We start from the raw sequence: 20,288 nt of genomic DNA, 5'->3' as shown, positions 1-20,288 counted from the left end.
CTTCCTGTGTCCAAGCTCTGCTACAAACATTGCACTTTAAACAGAATCGATCCGAGAGTAAATATTTGCTGTCAGCTTTTCTCCACTTAGCAGTAGTTCTCTGATAAGAGATGGGCTGCAGTGTCTTTTTCCCAGGACTGCAACTAAAAGGGAGCACTGAATTCCTGATATCACCATAGCCAAAGGCAGAATCTAGTTATTTGGTTCACTTTTAGCCGTTAGTTTTCCATGCGGTGAGTCAAGTCTTTCCTTAGCATCGGACCCAGCACCTTTGCGTCTTGGCAGCAGCTGACAGCACTTCCAAGAAGAGGGGACAATTCCCCAGCACAGCATGGGAATCCACCAACGTAGACCTGACCACCACCACCCTGCAGGCCAAAGCATCCCACAGAAGCCTCCCAGGCACACAGCAGACCCTTGGGACATCCCAGGTCTGCTAGCCTTGCAAGCTCCTGGGACCTCTGCTTTTCGGTACGTGCCAGAAGAGCTCCCACGTTGCTGTTACTCTTGCCCAGCTAACTGAAGAAGCAAGTGGCTGTGGACATTTGGTTTCCCCTGTCAGATCCCCCTGATGCTCAGGCTTCAGTTCCAGCACAGAAATTAACGGGATTTTTGGAAAATTGTGGCCTGACTACAGTACTGAAAACATCATAAGGAATTAGAGGGACGAGCTGGACAGGACACCTCAACTCTTAGCTAACTGGAGCCAGACTGCAACGGGGCAAAGTTATACCCTCTCCAACACACAGCACTTGGTGGTGTTGGTTTCCAGAGCCACTGAAACACTTCCAGGAAGATTCAGAGGTGCACCGGGGTTTTAAGTGCTCAAAGGCCATCCATGGGAGTTGGGAGGGAAACTGCTGCCTTCACGTTCACCCACTGCTGACTGTTCACAAGGCAGAGATGTGTCTAACCATATTCATTTTGGAGAATTGTGTGTGAAATTTCTCCACTAACCTTCGAATCACAGTTCCACTTCAATTATGTGGCACAGGGTCATTTTAAGAACTTCCCAAATGACAAGCGCTCAAGGAGAGACATGGGAGCATGCAAAGTACCAGGCCTCAGATTTGATAAAGAAGAGGATAAAGTTGCCTCTGGGTTGTTAAGTTGTTGGATTGCAGGATGGCAGCTGATCACAAGGTTGGACACTGCGGGGATCTGACTCCTTGGGTGACAGAGGTTATCACCTACACTGCAAGTACTGTAAGGCAAAGACCTGCAAAGGCTTCTAAAGACACAACAGAAACAACTGCCCAGTTGTGGGCCTTGATGGATTCATTTCCCATTGTTGCTGTGACATCCTACAAAAGGAACCTGTTGAGCCACGGTACACCTCAGGAAAGAGTTTGTCCCCCAGCTGGTAGAGCTGCACATGAGCACAGAGGCTGTGCCAGGAACAAGCCATGCCGGCGGGGGACACACACACAGAGGAACCTCCCCGGAGCCACATCAGTGGCTAGTGCCACACCACGTGTGTGCCATCCCACCCAAGCACTGCTTTGGGAGAGGTGGATGTGGGTGCATGTTCCAAAAAGGGGTGGGCGTTTTTTACCAGCCAACTTGGATTTCAGCATTGGGAACATGATCAAAAACGCTGATTGAAACTTTGCCCAGTCACAAGCCGGAGCCTCTTCTGTACATCCATCCTCCTTGTTCACTGCAGCTGAAGACGCTCTTTCCTGGCTCTTGGACACACTGTAGGGTCTGTCCTTCCTGCGTCCCAGTTCTCCTTAGCTGCTGTCCGTACTACGGGGAGACCAGTAGTGTTCTACAGCCGTGCCAGAGCACCACAACGCGGAGGATTTAAACTGAGCTGGAGATTCTAAGAACAGAGTCTGTTGCGCTACGCCCAACTCTTCTGCAACCAGAGCCAAGACCACGCTGCCTCAGATCAAGGAGGAAACCTTCCGATACGCTGTTAGACCTGCTTCTACAGTGGTTTCTCTGCAATCAGTCGTGCTGCCGCTGCAGTAATGAAACACAAGAAGTGAGACGGCTCAAACCACTCGAATGGAAAGAACTTGGCATTCGGAGCCCCAGAGTCCTTATTGTTTTCCAGCATGCTTCACCACCGACTTGCTGTGGTAGTGTGGGTAACATTTAGCTTTCAACTTCATCCCTAGAAAAGGAACCATCTGCCTCTTGCATGTGGGGACCAGTTAATATTCCACCAGAATTCCTAACTGCCGAGCCACAGCGCTGTAGCCAGTCCAGTAGTAATTTTAACTACTCAATGGGGTTTAAAGATTTTCCTCTCAAAGTAGCTACTAGGAAATGCTGCCAGCAGGATTGTAGTAATGCTGAGCAAGGCTTGAAAATAAAATTGTTTAATGAAATGAAAATTCCTCTGCAGAGCTCTGGCTTTGCTTTGCAGCATCCAGAGAACGGAGATGTTGCTATTCCACCTCTCTGAATCCTGGTTCATTAAGTCTGTAATGAACTCAGTAAATATTTCTTCTGTCACTCCACAGATACGTTACACACTCCAGTAGATTCATGTTCCAGCAAAATTGGTTTCACCCACTGTCCATGTCAGAGGCGCATTTGGGTTGAGGGCACTCAACCCAGAGACAGGAGCTGGGGAAGAGACAGCAACTGGGGGTGGGCAGGATGGGAATGGGGAGAAGGGAGCGTCAGTGAGGAGAACAGGCTCGGGCACGTGCTGGCAGGAGGAAAGGCAAGCCTGAACAGGGCACAGCGTTGTCCCCACTCCCAGGTAATGCATCCCCAGGTACCACCCACCGAGTGCTAACAGGCCAGGTGGAACCAACAGGAGAAGGATGGTTTACTTCTCTTTGGGAAAGGGGGGTGAAAAAAGCATTCTTGGGAAATCTCTGCTTTCAGTAGATTTAAACAGTGAAACCAGTTTTATGTTTTCAGACTCAAAGTGTCCCGAGCTCTTGGTTTCTGAGGAGGTCTGAGGTTTTCGCCACATTCTTTGGACTGGAGACTAACTGAAGCGTCAAGTTAGAAATCACCACTAAATTTGCTAAGAGTGACTGGAATTCAACCTGAAATTCAATACTTCGCAAAAGGTCAAATTCTTGAACCCAAGAGTTCAGTTATTGGCACATTCAGAACAGAACGTTGTTGTTTCACCTATGCTAAGGAAACACCACCAATACAGACCAAGGGTGATGTGCTCTTGGAAAGAGCAAAGCATCCTTCCCCTCCTCTGGAGACCAGCCCCTGGCACATGCCAATAAGGACCCTGTCACGAATTACCAGGTGCTAGAAGACATTTTGGTGAGCAGAGCCTTTGCCTCAAACTGAAAACAGGGCAGAACAAAGGGAAGAAGGTGCAAAAAGTGAGACAATAAGTGTTTCTGACGTGTTGCCTGCTGCCGCCTTCCACATCCTCAGGAATTAAACGGGCTTCCATGGGAAAGTGACCCAGACACCACGCAACGCTGGGGAGAAGCCACAGATTTGAGTCTGCAGCTTTACAAAGGCTTCCAATTGCAGTGGCAGAAACGGAGCTCACAATGTCTCTGATCAAGATAAGTTTTCTCCCCCTGATTAACCAGACCGAAGAAGTTTGAGAAGACTTTTAGAGAGATCTCACAGAGCAGACAGAAGCAGCATATGGGCACAGACATATACATCTTTTTAGAAAGGACAAATGTTATAGTTAAACCCCCAAGAATACAAAACCTCTTGAAACTTGAGAGGGGGTGAGATAGAGAAAGACTCTTCTAATTTAAGGAATTTAAGGACTAAACTTTGACTCTACTACCAGCAAGTTTCAGATGCCAAGCAGCTTGAGGTGGAGGGCAGACATTGTATCCACTTTAATCGACGTAGCAAACAGATATACAGTATTTAAGAGAAGAAGAAATCAAAGAGCTTCTGTCAGATGACTATTTCCAGACCACTTTCACTCCTAGCAATCAAGTCAGCTCTGTTCCCAGACAACTGGGAGAACAATAACGTCTCTTTGTGAGTGAAATTTTGATAATTACAAGATGCGTTTTCATTTAAAATGTAAATCGTCCAGCATCATCACATGGCTGTACTCTGAAAACAGCCTAAACAGCATCCCAGGCACTGAGGAGCTATTCCTGATCCCTTGTTTCCTGGACATTCAAACGACAGATGAAAGTTAATGATGTCCCTTCGGATAAAAAGAAAACCTGACTAAATGCAAAACAACATGTTCTTTTTTATTTCCCCCCCCCCCCAGCTCTCACAGCATGGCATTGACAAAACCAAAAGGCTTCCTAAAAGTTCTTCTCCCTGGGTATCTTCATCACACATGCAGAAGACTGTTGTACGGACATCAGTTGATAGAGGTAGGAGAAAGGCTTCTAGATGTTGCTCAGACTAAGAGGGGCTTTGAGACCTGATCCATAGTTCATAGACACCAACAGAGACTCAGCTTTGATTCCCTTCACATCTTGTCTTGAGAAACTAGCATTCGATCGTACAACCAGTGCAGACGCTGCCCATGGGCTGACGAATGTTCTCCAGCCCTTGACCACCTGGGATGGAAAATAAGTCTTTTTTCTTCTAATTTCTCTAACTGCTGTCATAAGATGGGACCCTCTGCCGTGCTGGCTGCATTTCTCAACCCCACATACAGCTTTGCACCGTAAAGCACTTGAAGGTTTGGTGGTCAAAAGGAGAGTAAAGTGAAGACGAGTGAATACAGTGACACCTCAGCTTCCCACACCTACAAAATTAAGGATGAGACCAGATGCATTTCGTAAGTCTGGAGTTTATACCACGGCAATTCTGTACTCTGCAAGGTTTGCTGATGCTCTGGGAGAACTCACTGAGTTCTTCTATGTCAACAGTGAAAACCAATGGAAGTCTTAGTTTTACAAAAATTAAAGGAAATATGTCAGTAAGTGCATAGAGGCAGTGCCTAACCCCTTTTGCACTGCACTTCTGAGGGGCACCGAACACGCTGGTCTAATGAACGCAACCCAAACCTACACGGTTTCTAACTGCTGTCGCTGGAAGTGGACTTTGAGAGTGAAGCAACAGCAAGCACACATCACAGCAAACAAAGCCTCAATAACGCACACTGGGTGACTGTTCCGAACCATCACAGGCTGCAGCAGAATCTCAGGGATCTCACCATTACTCTGAGCCTTTGAAACTTTAAATATTTATATTTCCTGTGCCTGCCAAGTCAGCAGTAATAGCTCTTACAGGGTCACTGACATAACTTTGTAGTTGATGCAAGGCAAACATTACCTCGAGACCCAAAGATTGTTACCTGAAAAGCCAAAGAGCTATTCCTCTTTGTTTTTCTTTTTTTTTTTTTTTTTTAAAGTTTTGCTGACCATACTGATAATTTTCAAGGTTTTCTCCCTATCTCCTGACCATGTCCCCTTCCAGCTTCTTGTGCACCCCCTGCCTCCACATTGTCAGGGCAGTATGAGAAGCCGAAAAGTCCTTGACTGCTTGGCAACAACTAAAACATCAGTGTGTTATCAACATTATTCTCATCCTAAATCCAAAACACAGCACTATACCTGCTGCTAGGAAGAAAATTAACTCTATTCAGGACAACAAATGAATTTTTAGTATGAATTAATTTAAAAAGTTATTTCTTTGAAGGTACAATCTTCTCTCAATAAAAAACCTAGAATATTTTTGTAATGTCACAGTGGCATTAAGATCCATAACCAGAAAAAGCAAAAGTCCAAACAAACTTAAGGATTCTCAAATGCTAAAGCTGTCATTTTCATCTCTGTTTTTTAGAGTCTCCAAGTAGTTACACAAGGTTTTAGGCATTACATAAAAAGTCGCTCAAGCTTTAAATCAGCATATATTTTAGATAATTACTTAGTCGTGAGCAGCAAACCCAAGAATTAACCAAATGGGCAATTCCAGGCACTCTCTTGTCTCATGTCCTGCACAGCAGCAGCCTGGCCTTTAGCAGGGGACTCCAAAGTCTCCGGGTGCACATGAAACCACAAAGACTTTCCCATGCTGAAAGGGACCGATCTGGTGCCCGGGGCTGGACCGTATAGGGGTGAGTTCAAAATAACAGAGCAAAGAAAAACCCAAGAAATCACTTTTGGTCCTGGTTCAATAGATGGTTTCTGTAAAAAACCCACCACCAAAAGCAGGGATGCAGGTAGCCCTTACGCTCTTTAGAGACGCTCCTAGGAACAGCTCCGTTGTGGCGACACTGAGGCAGAGGCGCTGACTGCAGAAGGTGTTTACCTGAGACCACAGAGAACAAATAATTGCAAAGAGTAGAAGGAGAATTGGAGAAAAACGTACAAGGAAAGAGCACCGCTGCACACCGGTCCCTTGGGGAGTGCACACCACGTGACAGAGGCCTTCTGCAAACCCACCTCTTGAGGAGAAGCCCTCAAACATAGAAATCAGGTGCCCAACGTTCCTCTTCCCATATGTGCACGCACCTCCAGGCAACCCAACCGCTGAGCACAAGCACAGTTAGGAGTGGGCACAAAACTCAGGAACAGCTTGGTAGCTCCTTCTGTGCTGATCTACTCTGGATCCCACCACCAAGCCTTGTCCTCAAGACCCCTTTCCACCAGCATTGAGAACACCACAGACCCTGCTCTCCCAGATGAGACATGACACGAGCACCCGTGTCCTCCCTGTTGAAAAGATGCAGCTAAGTGGTGTATTTTTTTTTTTTTAAGACTCATTTAATTACTTGGAGCAATTAGTTTTATGAATTCATTCAAGGGCTGTGCTTGGGCCTCTGACAATTGCTTAAATGAAACAGGCTGAAAGGGACTTGCATGCCTGCTGACACTTCTTCCTATGAATTGCGGAGGATCACACAGCTGAATCAACTCGAGTTCCAAGTACACTACTCTCACAAGAGATATTACCAGCCCAATCTTATTATTCAGGCCAGGCTACCTCAGCTCACGTGTTACAACTAACAGAATTAAAGCCCAAAGCGGGGATAAGGCCTGTCCTGCCCCAGACACACCTCAACTCCAGACTCCTCAGGAGACAGTCCACAGCCGGTCACATTCTCCTTACAGCAGAGGTGAATCCCAAGCAGTCTAAAAATTTACTTTTCTTTTTTTACATTACATTTTCTCCACCAGGAGCACACCTCAGCTCTGGTACATCTTGTTCATTGACAGATTCCCTGCTGGCACCAACACACGCCAGTCCCACCTACCATCTTCTACCTGTGCTACAGCCTCCTCCTGCCTACTCATCACTAAGATAACTAGCCACAGTGAGGAGCAAGCGTCCCGGCTGCTAGCCCGTTGGCGACCAGAGCACGGAGCACTAATCCCGTGCAAAAGCAACATGATACAGAGCGCTGCATGATGCAGACAGACCACGGTGTTGGCCAGCTGCTTCCCACATCTCATATCCTCCTTTTTGACAGGCTCCCTGGACCACCTGGCCCCATGGGATAACAGCAAGGATAATGGTGCTTCTTGGTGCCATAAGGCACCCGCCACAGCCCTCCACGCCATCAGTCTGCCCTAATTCTGCCAGTACTGTGCAAACAAACCCCATCCAAACTAGACACAGGCCGATGTCCTGCAGGGAGGGGGCACAGATGAGGCTCACTATGAGCCCAGGCAGCAGGTTCACAGCAGCAGGGACCACTCCTGATAGACACCCGCACCCTGCAGCCCACCTGGGACCCAGAGCAGATCCTGGCTGATCACAGTCAGCAGGCACTTTGCTCAGTCACCTGTCTTCCGAGACAGAGACTTTGCAGCACTACCTTAACTTCTTGTAGTTCTTCTGTTTCAACCACCTCCCTTGTACATGCACGTACACAAAGATTAAAACCTCACCTGCTGGGGCAGCACCACGGGAGCAGGAGTGGGATCTGGGTTCCCTATCATGCAACACAGCTTTTGCACAGTGATGCTAACTGATCCTCCCTGGTTCACGGTTACGTCCACACTTCTTCCTCCATTCACTCTTGGAGGAAACCCTTGAAATCCTTGGTTTGATTTCACAATAAACTCACAAAAGTTTATCTGCAAGTATCTGTCAGCATCTTCAAGCATCATTCACCACCCTCTTCAACTCTGCTTCCAGCCAAATTGAGCAACCATTTCCAAGTGAATTCGCCATTTCATCACTTGCAGTCCCTTCCCAGGCAGATAATTAATTTGTCAAGTTTATTTAAGTGTCCAAATCATAACATGCTGTACTGGGTCTGACTAGGATGGAGTTAGTATTCTTCATAGCAGTTAGCACAGTGCTGTGTTGAAGATTAGCGACCAAAAGAGCATTAGTGGCACATGGATGTTTCAGCTGTTGCTGAGCAGTGCTTGCACAGCATCAGGGACCCCTCTGCTTCTCATGCTGCCCCCCCCAGCAAGTGGGCTGGGGCAGGCAAGAGATTGGGAAGAGACAGTGAACCTAAACCAACCACAGGAATGTTCCAAAGTAGTCGCTGGTCAGGGACTGGCCAAACTGGTGATGAGTGTTTGCTTTTACACCACTTTTTTTTTTTTAAACACCCTTCACCTATTAAACTGTCTTTATCTCAACCCAGAAGGGGTTAGGATTATTTTTTTTTCCCTTGCTTTTGCCCTTCCCATTCTCTCCCTCATCCCACTGGGTAGGGGCTCAGCTGCCAGCTGGGGTCAACCTGCCACAGTGGCATTCATTGCAATCCATCACCAACTGGGATACTGCCTCTGGTCCCCGAGTGGCTGCCTTTGGCGGAGAAACCTGTTGCAATGGCCAGATCTAAGTAAAAAAAAAAAAAAACCACCAACACAAAAACCAATTACTTTTGGGCTTTTTTTTCTTGCTTTTAAGTGGAGATTCCCAAACTGCAAGAGGCTAGGCCTTAAGGGAAATATGCTGTCTTCGAGCAAAAGTTATCCAAAGCAACTAATTCTATACAAGTACAGCTCCAACAAGGTAGGAGCACTTCGCGTGTTCAAGTTTCCCTGAAGATGACATTTGTGGGAGTCAGCTATCAAGTGTTCCCAATCTAAGAACATCAGCAAGTATTTACAGTGATGCAGTTTTACATTTACACCCCAGCATAAGTACTAGGGCCCCATCAGCACACGTATCCATGCTGAGTAGAAACATCCCAAACGCTTCATAGTTCAAATTCTACACTGATACCAGTCACAACACAAAAAACCCAAAACTTTTCTAATATCCATACAAAACCTCTTAGATATAATGTCTATTTGCTCACTATTTTCTGAGCAGAAAAAGAAAGAAAGATGAAGTTTGTGAATAAATTATTCATGAGAAATTAGCCCTTTCTTTTAGCCAAAAGAGGTTTTGTAGAAAACCAAGAAACGCTTCACCTCTAGCAGTTCTGCTGCAGCCACAGCTGTGCGGTCACAACCTCATTCTGTGTTTTTGCTCCTGCTGAAACAATCCTGTATTTATAAATCTGAGATTTCACAGAAAGCAAATTTATTGCAATCAAGGTTTAATTACAGCCTGTGATTAATTTCAAAATTACATAAATCTTTTTTCACCATACCTGCATATCAGCCACCAGCCTAGGCAAGTAGAACGCTTTCAACTTTCACTTATATATCCTTGCTTGAGCCACTATTTTTAACTGTATGTCATTTTAGTGTCTCCGAGACCAAGTCCACACTGCAGATAAAACACACTGTTTTTCAGCTATTTACCATAAAAAGTAAATCTATGTCTTTTAAGCAAATACCTAAAAAAAAAAAAGGCATTTTCTATGATCTCGTTAATATTCTTTTTCACAAGAAAGATTTCCTGACAGCAGAAAGCTTGTATCATAAATTAACAGGGAGATTATTAGATTTACATGTTTCTTAGATGACAGTTTTACAATGTTGTTATTGGAAATACATTAACGTCCTACACACAAAAAGTAATAGGAATGGAATGAAGCAAGAGCTACTACCCACTTAAATGGGGGATGCAGGCAAATAACTTGATGAAAAGTTGCCTTGAGACAGTATCATATCAATGTTTTAAATCAAATTAATAATGGAAAAGCAGGAGACAGCCAGGGGCAAAAACATGTAAGTCACCTCCTTTGTGAGGCAATACAGACTGCTTTATTTACAGCACCCAGGCACTGCTTTCACGCCGAGATTCCTACCGCAGATGTCCCTCCTGACCGAGGGGAGCAGCCGCAGGCATTGCCCGCTCCCCAGGAGCCTCAGATACCGGCAGTGGGCCAGGCTGCATCCTCCCATCCCTGCCGTTCTCCATCCCGTGCCAGGGCCACCACCCCTGGGGACAGACGCGAGACGTTTCCACAGGAAAGTGCTTTGTACCATGAGATGTGGAAGGCATCCGTGAGGTTGGGGAGACCCAGGAGGACAGGTATATCCTGACCGATATCTGAAGGAACATCACTGGCCTTGACGTGTAGGTACCCAGGAGAGCTTAAAAGCAGCTGCCTCAATTTCCAGGACAGCCCAGTCTCGACCAGCCATCCGCATGCGGATGGAGGACTGCGAGGAGGTTTTGCTGGGACCAGGGTGACGGGACTGGCTGTCTGAAGGCCGACTTGTGTACATGTAGTAACCCCTCATATACCCACAACAGTCCGGTGTCACCCTGAAACCAGGCAGACAGACCCGCACATGCCAACAGAGAAGAGCAAACAGCACCCAGCATCTTTCAAGATGTCCAAGTCGTGCTTGTTCAAGAACATATCCTGATTTTCAGGTCTGCTAATGCCCAGCAGTAACAGCTGCCAAAAACGCCTCCCTCATTCTCTCCAAGGTGCACAGAAAGGGCCAGTTAGCAGGAAGCTTTGGGTGCCAAACCTTCCAACCCTTTCCCGAGGCCAGGGACGCATCAAGATCAGCTGGCACCATAGAGAGAAGGACTCTCCAAGGTGCCTGATCTGCACGTCCCAGCTCTGTGCTCGCTCTGGGGCAGAGCAGCTCCCAAGGAAGAGGCTGTGCCTCAGAAGAGGCGGCACAGGCCCAGAGAGATCGGGTGCCGGAATATCATGACATGAAATTTATGCTTCCCCAGCTTTGTTAGTGTGTAAAGGAAGTAAAAAGCAGGATAGACCCATCACCTCTTGGGACACAGCAGTAAAAGCCAAGCAAATGTGTATTGCCATGGATTAAAAAAGCCTAAATAGAAAAGATGTGCGTAAGCGTGCAGGTAAAGGCCTTTTAACTCTCAGTTTGTGCTGCTGTATTGAACTGACCATGTGCCAGGAGCTGGTCAGCCACCAGTGAGTGTATTTAATGTTGAATAATTGAGTAACAACAAAGCAGTCATTTCACCCGGCAGGATTTCTTTTGTTGTGACGGGGTTGTGTACCCCCCCCGCCTTGCTTTGGGGCTCTCAGCTGGACAGAGATGCTCAGCCAAAAGGTGGGTAACAGACCCTGCTGGCGGGTGCTTGGCACGGACCATGTTTAGAATTATAGAACCATTTTGGTTGGAAAAGACCTGTAAGATCAAGTCCAACCATTAGACATTTAGAGTTGGTCTCTGCATCTGCAAGGAGAACCCAAGCCTGCTTTTCACAGCAGCGGCTGTGAAACGCGTTCTCCCCTCCCCTGCCCCTCTCTGAAGTGCAATGGGCCGCCATGTCAGTGGAAGAACCACAGAGAGATCAAAGAAAAAAAAAAAAAAAAAAAAGGCATTTGTACCTAACTGACCAGGAACATTTTAGGAAGCCAGTCACAAACCCACAGCGCAGCTTCCCCACGACAGCCCCGCTGCACGCTTTCCTGCCCTCGGCAGGGCTGAGCCCAGGGCGTTCCAAGGGCAGGGGAGGGAGCGGGTGGCAGGGAGCCCCGCAGGCCCTGCATCGGGTAGTCCGGGTTCCACAGCCACAGGGCCCATTCCTGCTGCCCGCGCAGCAGCCGCGGCTGGGGCTGAGCTGCCGTGGGGCAGGGAGGGACCCCTGGGGGGTTGTGGCTGACCAGTGAACGCTGGCCTCCCCTGCCAGGGCAGGCATGACGCCCGACCGGCAGCCAGGTTGTTCCGGGGTTTGGAGGGAGCAGAGGGCTGGGTGCTCCCCTGGGAGCTGTGGGGCCACCCTGCCGCCAAATCCCAGCTGGGCCGGGGCTCTGTCAACACCTCCAGGCTCGGGGAGGAAGAAGAGACAGGAGGAGAGCCCGCGGGGCCGCACGCCTGAGGGAAGGCAGCGTGTGTGGGGTGCAGGCTGGCGGCGATGGGCTGCAGCAGCGGGCAGGGGTGGATTCCAGGGTTCTGAGTTTTCAGAACACGGTCAAAGTTACAATCACCATTTTGCAAGAGAACAGATCACCGGAGCTGCTGGCAAGAACACTGCAGATTTTATATATGAAAGGAATGAACTAAAAAGCACAATTTTCACATTCAAGGCATACTTATGACATAGGAAAACATAATTTCTAGAAAGGAAACATCTCAATTTATGATGCAAGCTAACTGCCAGAGAAGTCAATGAAAACCTGAGTCCTTTATAAACTTTTTAACAGCAAAACACAAATATTTCCACATGTAAACAAGTAATACTGCTACTGGTAGTGCTATATCCCCCCAGGATCATGCAACACACGGCATACAGTAAAGTTAGGCAACATGACGCAGCAAGAAGAGAGCAGCAACCTTTCCGATAACACCTCATCACAGTTTTCCCTGTAAAACTATTCCATTTTCAGCTACAAAGACAAGCAGAGCAGCAGCTCCAGTAAACGATGCATGCACATGCTGGCCACCTCGGTCAGTAAGCTGCACCCTAAAGCAGAAACATTCCCCACGTGCAACAGCGCTTCATATCCCTGTACTGAAGCAAACACCAAAACACACAAAATGGTCTGGTCTTGCCTTTGCCATCTCAGATCAACGTGTTTTCAGAGCAGACACAGACTGGGACATGCTGCTGTGCCCAGGGGCAGGTCTGCACTCCGGCTGCTGTCTCCAGCCAGGCAGATGGTTGTGTTTCCACCGGTCGAGGTGACTCACCTGGGGAGCGTTCTGCTGCAGCAGAAATTCCCTCTCCACCTCCCTAACCACTCATCTGGAGAGCTCGTGCGGCACCCGTAGATACTGCCTGACAGCCCTCAGACTAGCTGCGAGTCATGGTAAAGCGTATGGACTACGACTCATCGCCAAGCAAAAGGAAAATACCTAAACCTTCAAAATCAGAGATCTTGGGAGATCATTCCTAGACACTGGGGATGAAGACGGATACAATGCTTTGCAAAGTAAATAAATGTCGTGGCTTCCCTTCAGCTGATAGTGCACCCAGTTATGCCAGACAAAATGCCACTAAATTCAGCTGCTGTTTTAGACAGAAAGCAGAAGTAGCAACCTCAGCATAGCAAGCAGGACAATATTGAAAGCTGACCAACAATCTCTTCTCCACTTCAAGAAGCAAGCAGATGTTTGAACGAGTTAAACAAATTGCAGTGCTTCAAGTATACAGATTATCACTAAAGAAACAAACAAGGACTGCACACAAGGCCTTTGGAAACTCTTTCTGGATGAATTAAATCTCTCCCGTGCGGGTTTGTAATAGCTGAGCTTCTGCATTGCTACACAGTTCCAGGTAGAGCGGGAAGAAATCCACCCTGTTCGTGCAGAGTCCGAGATGCGGGGGCATGGTTGGACCAAAGGCTGTCTTTCCTCCAGGGGATGATGCTGAAATACATTTTATTCCGGCATGCCAGCATTACAGACTTCAGCAGGTCCAACAGACAGACCATGCAAGTAACAAGCTAGATCTGGTTACTACACGAAGGAGAGGGGAGGGAGATTGATTCGTTAAGACAAGCAATTAGTGGCTAAAGGAAACCCATGAACAGGCCCCTTTGAGTGGAATTGAAAAGGAAAGTGATTTTGGCAGCAGCGGCAGAACTCTTGGAATTAGGAGTGCTTTTTAACAGCAGCTGACAAGGACTAATTACTGCCATTGAACATCAGGGGACACAGGAAAAAGGAGAGCTTGGGTAACGTGGGAGTCCTGCCAGGAGATAAACAGTCATCTTAATGTTTTACCATCATCTTGCAACAAGCAGAAAGGGCCATTTTATCAAAAAAATGGAAAAAACAACAAAAAAAAATCCGAGTAACTCCTGCTGAGACATTGACACTCTGGTGGATCAGTTACCATTTGCTCGGTGGTTACTGCCAGCTCAGAGAAATTATTCTTGATGAATTGGTACCTGTGTGAGCAAAAGAAGAAATTTTAGAGTAGAGCTCCCAGCCCACCTCAACATTTTGCTTTCATCCTCATGACATCAGCCCAGAAAATCAGATGTCTTGTGCAACGCTTGGGATCAAGAAGCTCTTTGCAGCACCCATCCAGACCACGGGGTCTTAGCGGAGTAGCAGAGATACTAGTTGTCAGGAAGCGAAAGCAACACCTGCAAAGTACCTGGAATGGCCAATCCAGCATCACCAGGATCACAACTGGGATGCCATCTAGATAGTTTACCAGGCATAAAGCAGAAAGGGACTCCATCTTTTCAAGGCACTGGTTATCCATAACGAGAGGTTGGTTCCATAAGCTCCATCACAAACAGGTCTCCTCTTTGCCAGGCCTCCTAACCATAATTCATTCACTCCTTTCTACAGAGCATTTGTTAAAATTTCCAGTCCCACTTGTCACCATTCCGTACACTCTCCGGCCACTCCATGATTTTCCTTGAAGTTTAATGGTAACACTGGATGCTGTACCCAACAGAGGATTCACTGCACTATAAGCAGCAGGAGGATTATTTCACACATCTCTCAGACAACAAAACACCAGCTATTTAATATTCCATTTCAGACACTTTTCTGCAGAACTGCTGTCTCATCAGGTTTTCCCCCATTTTGTGCCTGTGTAGCCAGTAATTCCCAGGTAACTGAAAAATCTGCATTTGTGCTTACTGAATTGCAACCTATTTTTCAGCCAAACTGCAACTACCTTTGATGTGAGCTGGCACTGTTGGACTAGATGACCTCCTGAGTTCCATGATTCTACAGCCTACTCTCTAGGTGACTTGGAGTTTACTGCATCCAAGAAAACGTCTGGGAACTGGCCATCCTCATAGATTTTTAGTAGGTGGTTGCAAGGCATTCATAACTCAACTGAACTTCAGGCCAAGAGAATATGAAGTTATCCCTCAAAAACGATGAGACAACTGATTCAGGAATGTTTGGCGCAGGTATAAGTCATCTTGCAGAAAAAACCTCTATAGGAGAAGGAGCTGGGTTCTAATGTTCAGGCTGATCAGATCGTTCCAGATTATCCTTGTCAACAGCTACGCTTCTTAACTTGCTGTCTTTAACAAAGACAGAGTTCTCTGCATCCATCGATGTTCTGCCTTCCTTTCACATCCCACTGGAACCTGTGGCTCCGACTCAGTTCTTCTGCAGAACACGATGAAAAAGGACACAAGGCTCACAACTAGACACTGAACTGGAGCTCTGGAGACTTTGGGTCAACTCTTCACTCTGCGGTTTATCGTACAGGACACAGGAAGTCTATAGTGATCTGCCATAACGCCCCACTTTGACAGTGGGAAACTAAATCATATTCCTACCCACAATTCTGTCTTTTCTATCTGGTTTTTAATGTTCTTCAGAGTTAAAATGAACCAACTGTAAAGGATCCAGCACAGCAGCTCCTAATTTTCCAGAGGGCCTCCAGCACAAAGACAACTGAAATAACCTTGGGTTATTCAGTTTCTCAAAGGTAAGGGAGCAAAACAAGATATTTTAAATCGTGCCAAGAATTGTTAGAAACACCAGATGGAAAATTATATTTTTCAGGAAAAAACAAATGAAGAAGAGAATTTAGCTCTTATTTCTTTTCCAAGACAACATCAATGCAAGCATCAATAATTCATACTAACTCTTCTTCCAGAGATACACCAATTTAACATCACAAATGCTGATATAACTTATCCAAGTCAGAGAACGGATTTAAAGAGGGCTTACCCTTTTCAGGTAGCTGCTCTTGGATTTCAGCTGCATTCATTTGATTTTGTTGGAAATCTCTTTCAGAAGGCCTTTCAAATCAGAGAGCTTAAAAATAATAATAAAAAAAGAAGCTTTGTTTATGTAAAGTCAATCTAACACGTTCCAACAGATGATCACAGCTTGGGATGAAGGGAAAGAACAAAACAAGCAAGCAGTAGCAAGTACCTTAAAATACCGTACGACATCAGCAACAATAGGCATAAAACCCCTTATCTGAGCTCCTGCCTCCCCTGTGGACGCCAGCCACCACTTTGAAAGCAATAACCGACTGCTTTTTGTATTCTGTAGTCACACTGCGGTGGCAAATGAAGCAGTGTTAATATTGCTTTTCACAGGAAAGCAATGCTAATAAGTAATATGAGTAACGAGTAATTGCCTCTCCAAATATTATACCAAATGCAACAGTGCTTGAAAGGATACTCCCAATTACAGTTTTCATCAACGCAATTAATGCGGTGAGCCCTAATGCATATGTATTTCACCTAGTTAACAAGCAGGCGTCATGACAGCTACAAGCTCCCAACTCTACTCCATCTCCTCGCACTCCTTTTCAAAGCAGAGACTGCAGATCCGCGGAGTTTCATGGAGCGTTCCTTCACGCAGAGCTGCCTTCAGACCCTCCCCGGGCCATAACCAAAGTCCATTTTTCCTCACAAGGTCCGCGTCAAGTTTAAAGAAAAGTTGAGCCCATGACCAAGGCTTGTGCCTAGGACTTAGTTACATCCTCAGACTTGGTTTTAGGACATCGTCTCATGTGAGAGCCAGTGAGATATCCCTGGAGTGCCTTGCTGCTCCTAAGCACCGGCCTCAGTACATTTCTGGCGCTAAAGCTGAGGGCATGAATAGACAAAACAGTTTGCTGGAGGGCATTCCCTCACAGAATAAGAGGCACAATTTGAGTTTCACTTTTCAGTAGAAAAATTAAGGTTATCTCATTTCCTTTCAGTTTCAAGAGGAGCATCACCACACACATACTTGGTGACTTACCATTTCCATTTCAGTCTTGAAATCAAGCTATTATTTTGCAATCTAAATTACCTGACAGCAATCAAAAGAAGTATTTTGAAGTATATGTGGGCCTTTTCACCCCTGGACTTCTAAAAAGGCTGTTCTTCACACCAAAGCAACTGCCCACATCAGAGGCAAAATACATAATTCAATCAAGCCTCAAAAAATACCCATTGCAAAAGTTTTTTTGGTATCACAGTCCTAAAAGCTATACTTGTGTGACAGTTCTGATAATGGTGTGCTCTCTAGTAGATTGGTAGCTTTATATTGCTTCAACACAGGATGTTTCTGTGAATCAGAAGAGAATTGGTCATTTTAATCCTAATTAATTACCCTGCAACACATATGGAGCATCCTTTGTTTACCTAGGAGATGCTATCTGAAGCACCACCAGGCTTGCCACAATATATCTGAACTGCCGCTTCATTTTATAAGCGGAAGTTAAACGACAACAAAGTAGGATTAATTACCTCATGCATGCAACACTAGAAGCTAAACTTGACAGAACACGTGTTTGAGAAGGGTATACTCTTAAGCGTGTAATGCCCCTTCTTCCCATCTGTGTTGCATGGGCCTGTTACACAGCAGAATATTGCAGTTTTATAAGAGTTCTTTTTTCTTCTACTCCATCCAATAGGGAATACTGAGAAACGCTTCTTCAATGCTAAGCAAGTATCTTTCTACTTCATTTTCCAGCACAATATGAAGCTATATATAGAATCAAAGGTGCAAAGGAGCACGTTAAAAAAGCCCAATTAAAATGAGGTCCCAGCGATAGTAACAAGGACCACACGTGACTCCCGGTGATGCTCATTTTCCTTGTGGACCACTACCTGCTTTACCAGATAAAAGCACAACCCCCAGAGCAGTCAAACACAAGTACCTTTGCATCCAGTTGTCGGAAACGATGCACCATCCTGAAAAAAGAAAGGACACAGAAGAAAGGACTGAGTCCAGCTGTTAGAGAAGCCTTGGCTAACCACCCCGTCTTTGCAAACCTGTGTGGTGGAAGTCTATCTGGAGCTAAGAGATCTAGCCCTCATCTTTGGCCAAAGAGCGGAGCTGAGGCAACTACTGAGTCTCAAGTTGTCAGAAGACTGCCAGTCTTTCATCCTTCCAAGGAGGCAGGGCTGCAGGCGGTTTGGTATTGGTTTTATCGCAATATATTAACTAACATACGAATTAGCACTGCGCTACTCCATCTGCCTTGTCAAGACACTTCTGCTTCCAGTATAAAAGCTATTTTTTGTATTTATTTGTTGTTTTATCCAATGCTGAGTGCCTCAGGGCAGTCTTAACATAAACATTTACTTGCGGAAAGGAATGTTCGCAGCAGGGGCAGAGGGGCATAGAAGAGCCTGGTCTTCCCCATCCATTCTTAGCAGCTTTTCTCTTACATTCGATTTAGGGAAATACTCAAGCTGCTGGAAGCTAGCCATAAAATCATGCCATCATACACAGCAGGTCACTGTTGCCGTTTTCTAGCTCTCTTTACGTTTCTCTTTCCTGCAAGAAAAATAGCTTTTCTTTCTCTTTCTATCACTCTGTAAACACCGAGACAACTCCCAAAGATAAAGTATCATGATCTGGCAGTCAAAGAAAAGTAGTCCAAGCCACCAACCTTTGAATACCATCATTCCAAATAGCATCTTCCCCTCTCCAGAGGTCTTTCCTACTTACTGTATTAAGTACAGACCTCCATAGAGATTGATGCCATGGGAATACTTGGTAATTCCAGATGTAACACTGAATATTCTCTGCTAACAGCATTAATGTTACAAAACTGGTCAGCTATAGCACTGCTTTCCACGATGAGACCTCAAAACACTATAGGAAGACTATATTTTCTCCCCTGGTGGTAAAATAGAAAGACTCAAGTGCAGAAAGGTGAAATCATTTGAGAAATACTGTGACAGACATTTGGAACAAGCGTGTTTAATACATCTATCCAGCCACTGCGTGCATAATACACCATTATAGCTCCTGCAATAGTGCCATTAGCATTTCATCAGCCCAATCCATTATTTCTGAAGACAGTTTGCAGCAGCTGACAAGAAGAGCCTCATTTTACTTAAAAAGAAAAGGCACATTTATGCTGAGTTTATTTATCTACTCATTAGTTTGTAAACATTTAGAGCTGCTGAAAAGTTGCCTTCTCTAAAAATATTGAACAGAAAGTTAAGAGAGTGAAGACAAAGAAGGGCAGACGTACTCTTCTGATGAATCATTTGCTTTGGTATTGATTTTGACAAGGTAATTTTCCTTCATGACGGCTTCCCATGCCAGAATTTCATTGTCCTCATTTTTTGAGCCTGGAAAACGTACGGGAAGAAAAACAACACTAGATTCAGTTCGTTTGTCTTTCCGATATTAAGATGCAAAAAGGCAGGGTTAGTGCTGGCACTCAGAGGCTAATGATTCCCTTCTCTGCATCCAGGGCACTTGCAGCCCCACTTCCCACCTGTGACACAGCTCTGACAAACACGACATGAATGCATTTTACTGTATACTCCTGGCAACCAGAGTTGGTTAAAAAAAAAAAAAAAAAAAACCATGAACAAAAAACACCCCAACAAGCTCCAAAAGTCTTTCTGTAATTTTTTGAGTCTTGGTTAACACAAGCGCTTTGGGAAACGGCAGCCGCTTCAACAGGCACACGACATTCCAGAAAGTTCTTACCCGGTTTTAAGCTTTCCCTTTGTTTCTACGTTATCCCATATTGGATCATTAAGAGTAACACATGTTAAGACAACGTGTTGTATAACTTATTATTGAACTAAAGCATTTCAAAATGATGAAGCATTGCCTTCTTTAAAAAGCATCTCTGCTCAATGCAATTAAAGAGTGACACAGAGCAAACTCTGAAGCATCAAAGTCCTCCAGGATAATACTTCTGCATTTTAGCCTGTTCCAACAGGACAGCACAAACCACACAGGTTTTAATAATAAAAAAAAAGTTGGCCAAGACAAAAGAAGTCCCATTTCCTCCACCCAGTGCTCCTCTGACCTCTCACAGCCTCAGTTGTTCTCCCAGATTCCAACAGGTATTTAAGCACCCAGATCCCAACCATTTCCCTAAGAGTTAAGTGGGGAAGCCAGGATTTTGCAGTAGTCAATACATTAGTGTGCCTTCTCCATGCAGCTCTCAGTTCCTGTCACCAGCTCAACCACAATGATATTCTGGCTCTAATTAATTCTTTCATTTCCTTTTAGAACTGTAACATCAACTGTAAGTCACTTGGGCAGAAATATCTGCAGTTAAACAACCTCCCTAGCAAGGAAATCAAACAGTGATTTGGCCAGCCAAAACAGTTTAGTCAGTGCTAAGGAATTTTATACCCCAAAGCAGGCATCTTTCTCCTAAACTAGTAACAAATCCAGCCTGTGCTGCAGGGCAACAGTCAGGTT

The 20,288-nt window shown here is 45.6% G+C and overlaps 1 protein-coding gene across 2 annotated transcripts in view; it reads right to left on the bottom strand.

Moving 5' to 3' along the window:
- Window positions 1-12,194: 12,194 nt before the first annotated feature.
- The window catches only part of TRPM8 (transient receptor potential cation channel subfamily M member 8), a 79,651-nt gene continuing 71,557 nt past the window's right edge, over window positions 12,195-20,288 (bottom strand). The window contains exons 24-27 of one of the 2 annotated variants that reach the window (XM_054830441.1): window positions 19,093-19,192; window positions 17,764-17,797; window positions 15,831-15,917; window positions 12,195-14,068 (exon numbers count right to left, since the gene is read on the bottom strand). In XM_054830441.1, coding sequence (XP_054686416.1) covers window positions 15,867-15,917; window positions 17,764-17,797; window positions 19,093-19,192 — 185 coding nt within the window. In that variant the 3' untranslated portion in view covers window positions 12,195-14,068; window positions 15,831-15,866. The remainder of the gene's footprint in view (window positions 14,069-15,830; window positions 15,918-17,763; window positions 17,798-19,092; window positions 19,193-20,288) is intronic. The other variant, XM_054830442.1, reaches the window with a different exon arrangement.

This window comes from Grus americana, chromosome 6, assembly GCF_028858705.1.
Source record: "Grus americana isolate bGruAme1 chromosome 6, bGruAme1.mat, whole genome shotgun sequence".
Lineage (NCBI taxonomy): Eukaryota > Metazoa > Chordata > Aves > Gruiformes > Gruidae > Grus > Grus americana.
The sequence above is the reverse complement of the archived record's forward strand: the minus strand, read 5'-3'. Positions and strand labels throughout refer to the sequence as shown.